This window comes from Xyrauchen texanus, chromosome 43 (genome assembly GCF_025860055.1).
Source record: "Xyrauchen texanus isolate HMW12.3.18 chromosome 43, RBS_HiC_50CHRs, whole genome shotgun sequence".
In the NCBI taxonomy this organism is placed as follows: Eukaryota; Metazoa; Chordata; class Actinopteri; order Cypriniformes; family Catostomidae; genus Xyrauchen; species Xyrauchen texanus.
Window position 1 is genome coordinate 29448295 of NC_068318.1, and position 11288 is coordinate 29459582.

At 37.4% G+C, this 11288-nt stretch overlaps 1 protein-coding gene across 1 annotated transcript; it reads right to left on the bottom strand.

Moving 5' to 3' along the window:
- Positions 1 to 438: 438 nt before the first annotated feature.
- kmt5aa (lysine methyltransferase 5Aa) lies at positions 439 to 8371 on the bottom strand. Its single transcript, XM_052116261.1, has 7 exons — positions 8137 to 8371; positions 5400 to 5556; positions 5093 to 5303; positions 3091 to 3178; positions 2946 to 3005; positions 2674 to 2864; positions 439 to 1211 (listed from the first exon to the last, which is right to left on the bottom strand). Exons 1-7 carry the CDS (start codon positions 8143 to 8145, stop codon positions 1001 to 1003), a joined length of 927 nt encoding a protein of 308 aa, XP_051972221.1. The 5' UTR covers positions 8146 to 8371; the 3' UTR covers positions 439 to 1000.
- Between the last annotated feature and the right edge of the window lie 2917 nt (positions 8372 to 11288).

Here is an 11288-nt window from a genome sequence, read left to right on the forward strand (position 1 = left end):
ACAACAGCCTTACAGGTAAAAGAGCCAATCGCCTGTACACGCCGGGAAAATCGCGTGTTTTAGCTAAATATGAGGTGAGGAAGCACAATTTATGATATCAGTATTGTCAGATTTTATTGATGATTTAAAATATGTTCTTTGATCGTAGTCTTGACCAATAGTTTTGGAGATTTCTGTCCTTCTCTTTTCTAGTATATAGGAGCTGCACTGACATGACTGGTTCCTAAAATGGCCGACAGTGGACTGACTTGCTAGAAAGACTTTGGTTGTACTACAATTTCCCCACATCATGTAGTCTGTCTATTGAAATCTATCTAGGTAATCTGTCAGTTATGCTTCTACAAATGAGTAAAGTATCTAAATATTTAAGCATAAATAATTGCCAAAGAGCAATAAATGAGATGGATATATACAAGAGGCATAAGATTGCATAAAATTGTTTATTTAAACAATGCATCTACCATCTCATACAATTGATTGTATAACAGGTACAGCTTTGATCAGGTGACACACTCAGCATTGTAACAGCGGTAACATTTCAAATGATATCAAAGTTTGGTTTCACGTTCCAGTTTTCTGAACCTTTTAAAATGTTGTTCCTTTAAGCATCACTGGCTTTCTGCTTCAAACATAACTGTTTGGGCATTATAAATAATTATTGCTAAGCCTCTAACTACCATACATCAGATTAAGAAAACTCTTTATAAAAATGCAGAAAGTTGGACTATAACTGCATGCTTTGGAAGCACTGATCTACCAATATATAAAATATACAAAAAGAAATGTGCCGAAACTAGCATGTCATAGAGCAGGATAAATATCTTAAAAGTAGGACACATTGAATATGTACCGCAATCTAACACATTTGACATGTACGTCACTGTGTAACATACCCATACAATTACTATCCCATAACATTCTCCGTTTACTAAGGCAATAATTACATTAAAAACTGTCTAGTTAAGAAACAAGGTGCCCCCCTCCGCCTCCCCTGTATACATTAAAGTTTTAGCCACGGGTGAGCCTCTATCGACGATTTACTTCTGTCGCCGTAATCATAAAGGAGTTCCTCTCCTTCCTGTATATCTCTGGAGGCCACGAGGATGAGGTGAGGTATTCCGTTAATGTCGTGGAGTTTGGTTTGGCAGTTGCCGTTTTTACTGTGGTTGATAAGCCTTCCCAAACGATCAGACTCTTTTGTAGCATCCACACTGTTGAGTAACAAGTGCACAGTAAAATGCATTAAATTACAGACCATATATAAAATGCAATAGTTTTTAAGGAGTATTTAAAGGAACAGTTCACCCCAAAATGAAAATTCGCTCATTATTTACTCTCCCTCATGCCATCCCGGATGTATTTCACTTACTTTCTTCTGCAGAACACTAATTAAGATTTTTAGAAGAATATCTCAGCTCTGTAGGTCCATACAATGCAAGTTAACATTGGCCAGAACTTTGAAGCTCCAAAAAAGCACATAAAAAGGCAGCTTAAACTAATCCATATGACTCCGTGGTTTAATCCATGTCTTCAGAAGCAATCTAATCGGTTTTGTGTGAGAACAGACCAAACTTTTTTGACTGTACATCTTGCCATTGCAGTCTCTTGACACGATCACAATTTCAATCTCGATTCCACTTCCTAATGCTTTTTTTCCCCTCCCCTTTTCTCCCAATAAGGCATGCCCAATTCAGAGTGTGCTCTAAATCCTTGTGGTGGCGTAGTGATTCGCCTCAATCCGGGTGGCGGAAGACGAATCTCAGTTGCCTCCGCATCTGAGACCGTCAACCCGCGCATCTTATCACGTGGCTTGTTGAGTGCATTACCGCGGAGACATCGCGTGTGTGGAGGCTTCATGCTATTCTCCACGTCATCCACGTGCCCTACCGAGAGCGAGAACCCCATTATAGTGACCACCAGGAGGTTACCCCATGTGACTCTACCCTCCCTAGCAACCGGGCCAATTTGGTTGCTTAGGAGACCTGGCTGAATTCACTCAGCAAACCCTAGGTTCGAACTCGTGACTCCAGGGGCCACTTCCTCATTTCTGACACATGGGCAAAGCGCTAGGAAGTGTAATTGAGCTTGAAATCAAAGTGAAAAAGTTATATTTTGGTCCGTTCTCACCCAAAATGGATTGGATCACTTCTGAAGACATGGATTAAACCACTAGAGTAATATGGATTCATTTAATGGCGCCTTTGTGCTTTTTGGAGCCATTCACTTGCATTGTATAGACCCAAAATTTTCTTCTAAAAATCTTTGTGTTCTGCAGAAGAAAGATAGTCATAAACATCTGGAAAGGCATGAGGGGGAGTAAATCATGAGCACATTTTCGCTTTTGGGTGAACCATCCCTTTAATGCATCACATGTTTTAAGCTGCAGTCAACATCATTTTCAACATGTCAATTTACTTTCTCATGACATTTTTGTAGTGTTATTCTGAATGATTTAACAGTGCATATTATTCAGAATTAAAACAATGCTTTCATTCAAATTTAATAACTTTTCTTTACAGCCGATGTCTTGCTGAAATACATCAGATTAATGAAGTAAAATAGGCTGTGAGGAGCATTTCATGCTGACTAAGACAGTGTGCAACATTTTCCTTTGCTTTATCTTGCAGTTTTCTTTCATTTATCAAATAGAAAAAGTGTGGTGCCCAAACTTACCAATATGTTTTGGTGAGATACTGGAAGTAATACATGTAGCAGCCAGTGGTTGGGTCTTGTGCATATAATGCCTCCCTTTTTTTGGCATCAGTAATCTGTAGCAGATCTCCATGGTACTCCACTACATACTGCCCTTTCTGAAACTTCTGGGTGGCAAAAACCCCCCTGCCTTTTCCTTCAATGTACCTGACCTGTTAAGAATGACAATGAAGGTATGCTTGTATCAATCCAGTTCAGTTCAAATGCAACACTCATTAAACGTGAGAAATTACCATCATTCCATTCTCAATGCCGTTTGTAATCAACATGTCTAGATGCCTCTTCTCTTCATACTGTTGATATAAAAAAGGCATGTATGAGACAAACACACCAATTTCATCTAACACTTATTAAAAAAAGACTAAATCTGTGCTCTACCTTCAGCTCACTTTTGCTTTTTCTCGAGCTTCTCCTTATGGGATAATAATCCGTAACCTTTCGGTTTTGTGGATTCTTGGTCTCAGTACTGCAGGAAAAATACAGTTTAAGCAATCATGCAATTTCAGAAAACAATACTTTTTTTTTTGTATAATAAGTCAATATCTACACTCCCAATGTTAAGTGGTGTGAATGCAACCTCACTCAAAAAAAACTACATTTACAACTAAAGCATATTGACAATCGTAATTCTATAAATGCAGTGTATATTAGAAAATGTAAAATAAAGAATGAGACTTATGTTGTGTCTAAAAAGAACAAAGCAATCTGTTTCTTTGACTTTTTTAGGTAATAATGCAACAAAAACTTACAAAAGATTTTACGTTGCTGGCTAATATGGCAGTCAGCTAGGACTTATACTGACACCTAGTGGAGGGGATGAAGCATCACACAAAAGCAAAGGCTTTTAGTTACCGCCGCCAATCTACAAATGCATTATTCGCCGTCAGACATTATTAATTAAACGGTGAGCTAAAAGTGTCCAATAATGGAGTGGTTATAGCGAGTAGCATGGAGCACACCTTTAACATAACAATAGGGATGTGCACGAGTAATCTACGAATCAAATAATCATTCTGCACTAGCTAGAAGAATATCGCTACTTGAATATCGCAAATTGTTTTTCTTTCCTCATTTGCCTGCTGTGGTCAAAGCTGAATTACAATGTACTTTCCCTCTTAATTTCTTACCAAATCTTGCAGTTACAAGAGTCCTGCGCTGTGGAGGCGTTAGATGAGAGAAGAAGATATGCTGGTGTCTGTGCTTTTAAAAGCAATTGGTTTTAATTAATTTAATTAATTAGTGAAAACGGGGGCCTGGGTAGCTCAGCAAGTAAAGACGCTGACTACCACCCCTGGAGTCACAAGTTCGAATCCAGAGCGTGCCGAGTGACTCCAGCCAGGTCTCCTAAGCAACCAAATTTGCCCGGTTGCTAGGGAGGGTAGAGTTACATGGGGTTACCTCCTTGTGGTGGCTATAATGTGGTTCTAGCTCTCGGTGGGGCGTGTGGCGAGTAGTGCATGGCATCCATGCACAGAGATGAGCGTGAAGCCTCCACACGCCACATGTCTCCGCGGTAACTCGCTCAACAAGCCTAGTGACAAGATGCGCGGATTGACGTGTCAGAAGCGGAGGCAACTGAGATTAGTCCTCCGCCACCCGGATTGAGGAAAGATTTGGAAAGATGTGCAAACATAATAGTGGTGTTTTTCTTTTGATGTTGGAGCAAATGGGTAAGCACAAATTTTATTTGCCATGTTCACCCTTTCACCGCTATCAACGTTTAACCTGCAGTCGTTTATGCCTGCGTTCCAAAATATGGAAGTGCTAAAAGGTCCAGTGTGGCAATACTTGTCATTTTGATTGTTATTTCGGTTCTTTCTGGGGTCATGCCTTTCAATGGACAAGGATCTGATTTTATGGTGCAATGAAAATGCGAAGCGGTACGAGAAACTTGGAAGCTTATCAGACCAGAATGTTTGCATGTGCGAGAAACCTCTGAACACAGACAGAGCACATTTTATTAAAAGCAAACTTTCACCGCTTGTTTCCTGAACAGTAACATGTGAAATTATAACAATGTGTGACAGCATTAGATAGTAGATACGAAGTTTATGTGCGTTACCCTAATGCCATCAGTATTGATTTCTATGGAAGCTCCAGGTGAGTGCAAATGTTTTTATCATATTATTTTTTCAGTTTTATGAATGCATATTGTTCATTTCAGTCCCCCCCAACCCCCCAACCAAAGAAAAGCATAGTTATCTTATTTTGATTCCATACCTGGTAACATTTGTGAATTCACATACGTGCCACAATTTATATTTTTGACTTCGACTCGATTACTTGTTTTTGTAGGTTTGAGTACTCAAATACAAAATTACTCAAAAATACCCACCCCCTACTTAACACCCATGAACCAAATTTGCCATTGTTGACTTACATTCTCTGTGTGGATTTCTGTACTTTAACTTTGCTTAAGGCTCGTTTCCTCTGACCGAGGAACGTGATGTCACAGCTGGAGTGTATGTATGATGCTGTACATTGCAGCTGCCGCGTCTGCTCCTCTGATCGGTGCACCGAATGCTGCAACTCTTCATTCACAGCCATTTTTGGGAGGATGAGCTCACCGTTTACAGTACTGGGTCTCCTGGCTGTGATACATAGATGTGCATGACTTCAAATGTTAGTCTATACACACCACAAAAATTCAGTTAAACACATAACTAATTGAACTCTTTAATCCTTACAATCTCCATGTTTCTGCGGCTCATTCTGCGTGCAGAATAATCGTGAAGTTTTCCCATCTTGGATGAGTTTGACTGAGATTGCTTCATGATGTGGTGACTTTGAGCTGCTGTGCTTTAAGAGGCGGTGAAATGGCGAGTGTCCATTACATATCACGTCCTGCAAAGCAATGAGTTTTACAGATGAGACATAACATTTTATCTACAGGAACTACAGACTTTCCGATACAGTGCTCATGTACTTGAACTTGCGCTTGTAAAAATGTTCCAATAACAAAAACCGATGCCATTTGGCATACTAATGATATTACGTAAACATTCAGCGCTCACGTTAGGTCCTAGTGTGGTTATTAACCTGCAAATGCTTTAATATATTGATACACATATACATATATATATATATATATATATATATATATATAGTTTGCATGCAATGTGCATTTCAATTGTGAGCGATTGGGAATGAGTGGAGCCGGTGTTGTGCCGACATGTCTTTTACAACTCTTTGTCTCATACACGGAAAACATCATCATGATCGTCGCATGCTCTGCTTGTAGCATATGACAGCGAGCAGAGCGTTAATTCACTTTGTAGCTTGATGCACATACAGACTACATATAATATATTTAATTAAATAGCAGTATTCTGCGGTTTAACAGTCACATTGATTCACGTAGCGACCTGCTTTTCTGGAGGTGAGAAACTTCCATCAAAATCACACTGGCTTCAAAATAAAAACTTTGCCAAAATAAAAGCTCAAGTTAAATGGAAAAAGTATGACTGAAATATACCACTAATGTATAGTAAAATTCACTCTAATACTATTACTACTACTAATAAATCAATGTGCAATCTGTGATGCTCTGTTATGCAGCACTTTATATGTCAAAAACAACTCTTGTGCTGTGAGGTTCATGTAAAAGCACTTAAATAAATTATTTAAAATAAAACAATATTATGTTGAATTCATTTATTTAAACACTTTATTTAAAATAAACTGTTGATATGGAATTCAGAAAAAAAAGAAAAACGGATATAGGCGAGTACCAAAAAGGAAGAATCGTATTCGTACTTCTTCGCAAAAAAAAAACTAAAAACATTGTATAGGGACAATCCTAATGGGAACGTTCATCTCCATCTCTTGGTTTAAGCATGACGTTGTAGCACAAGTCAAGTTTTGGTTTATCATTCTAGCCACAAAGTGGAACTGCAAAGTGGAAAGAAAAGCTGTTTCACCAAGTATGTAGCAGAAAACACAGAAAGACGGTGAACAATTTATAATAAACCAATAAATGGGAGCTCTCACAGTGTGCATTGCCAATAATCAAATCTGATTCAAGTGACAAAATGATGATGGTATCAGTATGGGCCAATACTGTTTTCCACCATTTATTGCTATTGACCCTACTAGGCCAACATTAGAACAGACTGACAATAGTAAATCTATAAACGCAGCGTATATTAGAAAACGCTAGAAAAGAACGCTGCTTATGTTGTGTCTAAAAAGATCAAAGCAATCAGTTTCTTTTAACTTTTTAAGCAATAATGCTACAAAAACCTTCACAAATAGTGATCAAAAGTTTTTACATTGCTGGCCGATATGGCAGTCATCTAAGACTAAGACTGTGAAAAAGTATTTGCCCCCTTCCTGATTTCTTAATTTTTTTGTTTATTTTTCATACTAAATTGTTTTAGATCTTCAAACGCGATATAACATAAATCAAAGGCAACCTGAGTAAACTCAAAATACAGTTTGCAAATATATATATTTTTTATTGATGCAAAAAATGTTATCCAAGACCTATATCACCCATGTGAAAAACGGACTGCCTCCTTAAACGTAATAGCTGGTTGTGCCCATAGACATAATATTATGTCTATGGTTGTACCACCTATACCAGCAACAACTGCAACCAAGCACTTCCGATAACTGGAGATCAGTCCCACTCTTCTTTGTAGAACTGCGTTAGTTAAGCCACATTGGAGGGTTTGAGCATGAACTGCCCATTTAAGGTCCTTTTAACCAGGGGTTTACTAAAGTAATATTGTAGTAACCATGGTTACCATCATTCAATGTCTTGAATGACTAAAAATTATATTTGAAATGACCCATTTTACCCCCCCCCCCCCTCCCAAAAAAAAAAAAATCAATTTAATAGATAGTACTGGTATCGACAATATTGGACTTGAAATGATTGAAAAGAAAATAAGTGGTATCGACCATCCCTAGTAATCAATAAATGAAGAGGAATGAATCAATGCTGCTATAGCGAGCAGCCCCCCCTGTTGGTCAAAATAAACAACACGCGGTAGTCTTTGCTGCTCGGGCTTTCTTGCAATGTAATATTTCACTGTAATATTTCACTAACGCTCTGGAAAAACGGGGACATTTCCGGGGACAGGCCACCAAAAACGCGGACATCTGGTCACCCTGCACTGTTATTGATACTTGATGAACACGCCCACACGACAGGGCCTGTAAACTGCTCCGCTGAGAACTCAATGTTACACACTGCAGATACTTAATCTGCTTTATGACATAAAATGAACTGTACAAGCATCACCCGACTAAACACTCAATGGCAGCTCGATTCATACAACTTATAAAACAGAAACCGAAAACAGCAAGTGCATTTCGTGTATTTTGGATGAGAGGGTAAAAGATAAGCCCAGTTTAAAATGCCTATACTAATTTAATTATATCAAACATGGTCATGGACAATATAGCGATGTAACCTACCCCGTTCATTTCGGCACACTTTATCTTCGAGCCGTATTGTTTTCAGGCGTTGGTTCAGTCCAGTCTAGTGTTTTCCCCTCTACAATTCTCTCCTAAGCGGCGTGGAAAGAGGACATTCAAAAACAGCTCTCGGCTTAATACGAAGAAATGAAAATAAACTTTCGAGCTGTTTTCATTTATGCTCCTCCGTCCGAGCTGGTTTGTACTGTTTCACGCCGCCGCCATGTTTGCACTTTAGCTTATTCACCCAAGTATCCCCGGCTGCAGCTTGCAGAACGGGGCGGGCCAACTTATTGGGGGCGTGGTTACACTTGTCGCCACACCCATAACTTACTCTCATTGGCTCGGTCATCTTTTATTGGTGTACATGATAAGAGATGCGTTTTAAAATAGAGAAGGCCAATCATTTTTATTATAGTGCTGTGGCTCGTAAGTGATACGAAATTGTATTGTACATCACCGTCCGTTGCAAACACATGTAGTAGAGAAAATTACTAACCCTACTATGGCGAAGATTCAACTCTAATGCGATCGTACAGTTACTTCTGATGTAATTGTGTTAAATACTGTATAGGCTCTAGAAAAATTCTATACATTTAATGTTAAAATATATGTTTTCTAATTTAAAACTGCCCCCTTAAATTCTTTGGCCAGTTCATGAATAATTTATTTGATTTTATATGATGTATTTGAAAGAATTAAAAGAACAGTTTCACATCTATCCTTGTATTTTTCATCTGGTCGAGGTAATAAGTAATTAGTAATAAGTAATGCAATTACTTTTTAGACAGTGTAATTAGTACAGTAATCTAATTACACTGTAGATGTAATTAGTAGTTAGTAACTCATTACTTTTTAGAGTAACTTACCAAACACAAATCTGTAAATTAAATAGTTGTGCAATTTCACAAAGCCTTCATTATAACGCAGGGTTAGAAAAATGTATTATGAATTTAATTCATTATAAAATATGTAAATGAAAAAAAAAAACTGTATTGGTGTTGTTGTAATATAAACAGTTTAATTTATAACCCAAAATTTGGATTATGAAAACCAACAGCGCATCTAAAGTAAATTAACTGTAAATCACTCTCCAATTCTCACAAAAGTTATAAAGATGTAATATAAACACATTTCCAAATATCCTAATATTGGGGGACAGAATAGGAAAACCGATGTCGTTCATTCTTTGTTCAACCATTCGTTCATAAGGCATGTGCTTGTATGCAACGGGCAATTCTCAAAAGAACCGAAAGAACAGCTCATCATCATGAGTGATTTGCATGATTAATAATAGATTATTTAATTGACCAAGTTTGCTTTTCGCATGCCATCTGTATCTGCTTGATCTATTGATTAATCTGCATTTTAGGAATTTAGACATTTTAATGTATGCCATCAGCCAAGGGCGTAGAGGGCTCTCCTCAATAAAAAGTCAGTTACAGCAGAAAATAAGGTATATTGCATGAGGCATTCAGGCATGAGCACCAAACACAAAAAACACATAAATATGATTTTCAGTTGGTATTTGTTTAAGAAAATACCAAAATTCAGCCTTTATAAATCCCGATTTGTTTATCACTTTTAACATAGGATATAATCCATGGAATTTAGTATTGAATATCACATACAAGCACTATAATCAAATGGTTTAGCTCAACTATTCAGTATCTCTCAAACAATAACACACGATCACATATCCTATCAAGTGTGTCTATGAAAGATAAACGAGCCAATGAGACTGTGTTGTGGGCGGGGCGACCCGTTTAGCTCCGCCCCATACGTAGCTCCGCCTCATTCTGCAGCCTGCAGCCTTGTCCGACCAAGTGTGCATTTAAATAAACAATAATGTTTGTGAGTTGTGTTCAAACTGCCCAGAAGATGGGGCTATTAGTCAGATCACCTTTCCTATTAGGCACTAACCCAACATGTCCATATTATGCTCACAACAGCTAAAGTACAAGATAATATTATTATTATAAATATTACATAACGCATAATAAAGTTTGTAGACTTGACGCTGGGCGTTGAGAGTGTTTTTATTTATTATGCATATCCATAATATGCATACTACTCACCTTTTCTAAAGCTTATTTGCCATAATTGTTTGGTAACATTTGATATATTTCTCTATTAAAAATCAATTGAAAGGGTTACTTTAAGCTTAAACATAGCCTATTAAAAACGCTTAAAATACAACAAAAGCTTTAAATAAACAGCTGTAAATGAAATTATGCTATAACAGAAAATTAATTAATATAATATTAATATTAGTTATTTGTGTTTAGAACTATTGGTGGTTAAAATGAGTAAACTAAGTAAGTGCTGTGGGTCAATGATTAAATAAAATGATTTTGTATAAACTATTAGTTGTAGTGTTAAAGTCCTTGATATCATCCCGAATTAACTGAGGAAATACACGTAGATGCATCGTCCTTCGATTTTGGCCGATGAAGGCTTTTGTTAGTGGTTAATTAATTTTCTACAGTATGTAGTTCTTTTTTTTTCAGAGAGTGTTGTCCCTCCTTTGACCAAGTTGATATAGCTATCATTCAGTGAGGAGCATCACTGTCTGCCTGGAAGCTTATGGGAGGTAATTTTGGTGAACTCCATCCTGAGCTCATACTTCAGACGGTTCAAGAAGAATCCCATGTCTTTGAGTTTGCATCCTCTGTGAAGTCCATCTTAGTAGACTGAAGTGAAGTCTGGCTGGCACATACTGCCGTTGGTCATCATCTCTCAGCAACACAGTGCGAGTCAGACATCAGCCAGGACCAGAGATTGATCTGGCAGGCTCTGGTAACCTTGGGAGTATGATCAAATATGAACAGTGATCAATGATATATTATATATATATATATATATATATATATATATATATATATATATATATATATATATATATATATATATATATACAGTACTGTGCAAAAGTCTTAGGCACATAAGATGATTAACAAAAACATTTGTCTTAAGATGGTTATTTATATCTTTAGCTGTAGTTTAAGATACATTTAAGACTCCCAAACATTCCTTCTGCAAATAGAATAGAATAGAAGAACATATAGCCCTGCAACAGGTGGGATGGCCCCACAGAGACCCCCACTGAACATTGAGTCTGAGATAACACAAAGAGACAGAAGCAATTGAGA

Bases quoted from the DNA above. Each gene is read 5' to 3' on its own strand.
- kmt5aa (XM_052116261.1), bottom strand. The intron at 5,304-5,399 runs GTAAGGATTAAA...TATGTATCACAG, and splicing joins GCCGCAGAAACATGGAGATT to CCAGGAGACCCAGTACTGTA. The intron at 3,179-5,092 runs GTAAGTCAACAA...TTTTTCCTGCAG, and splicing joins CAGAAATCCACACAGAGAAT to TACTGAGACCAAGAATCCAC.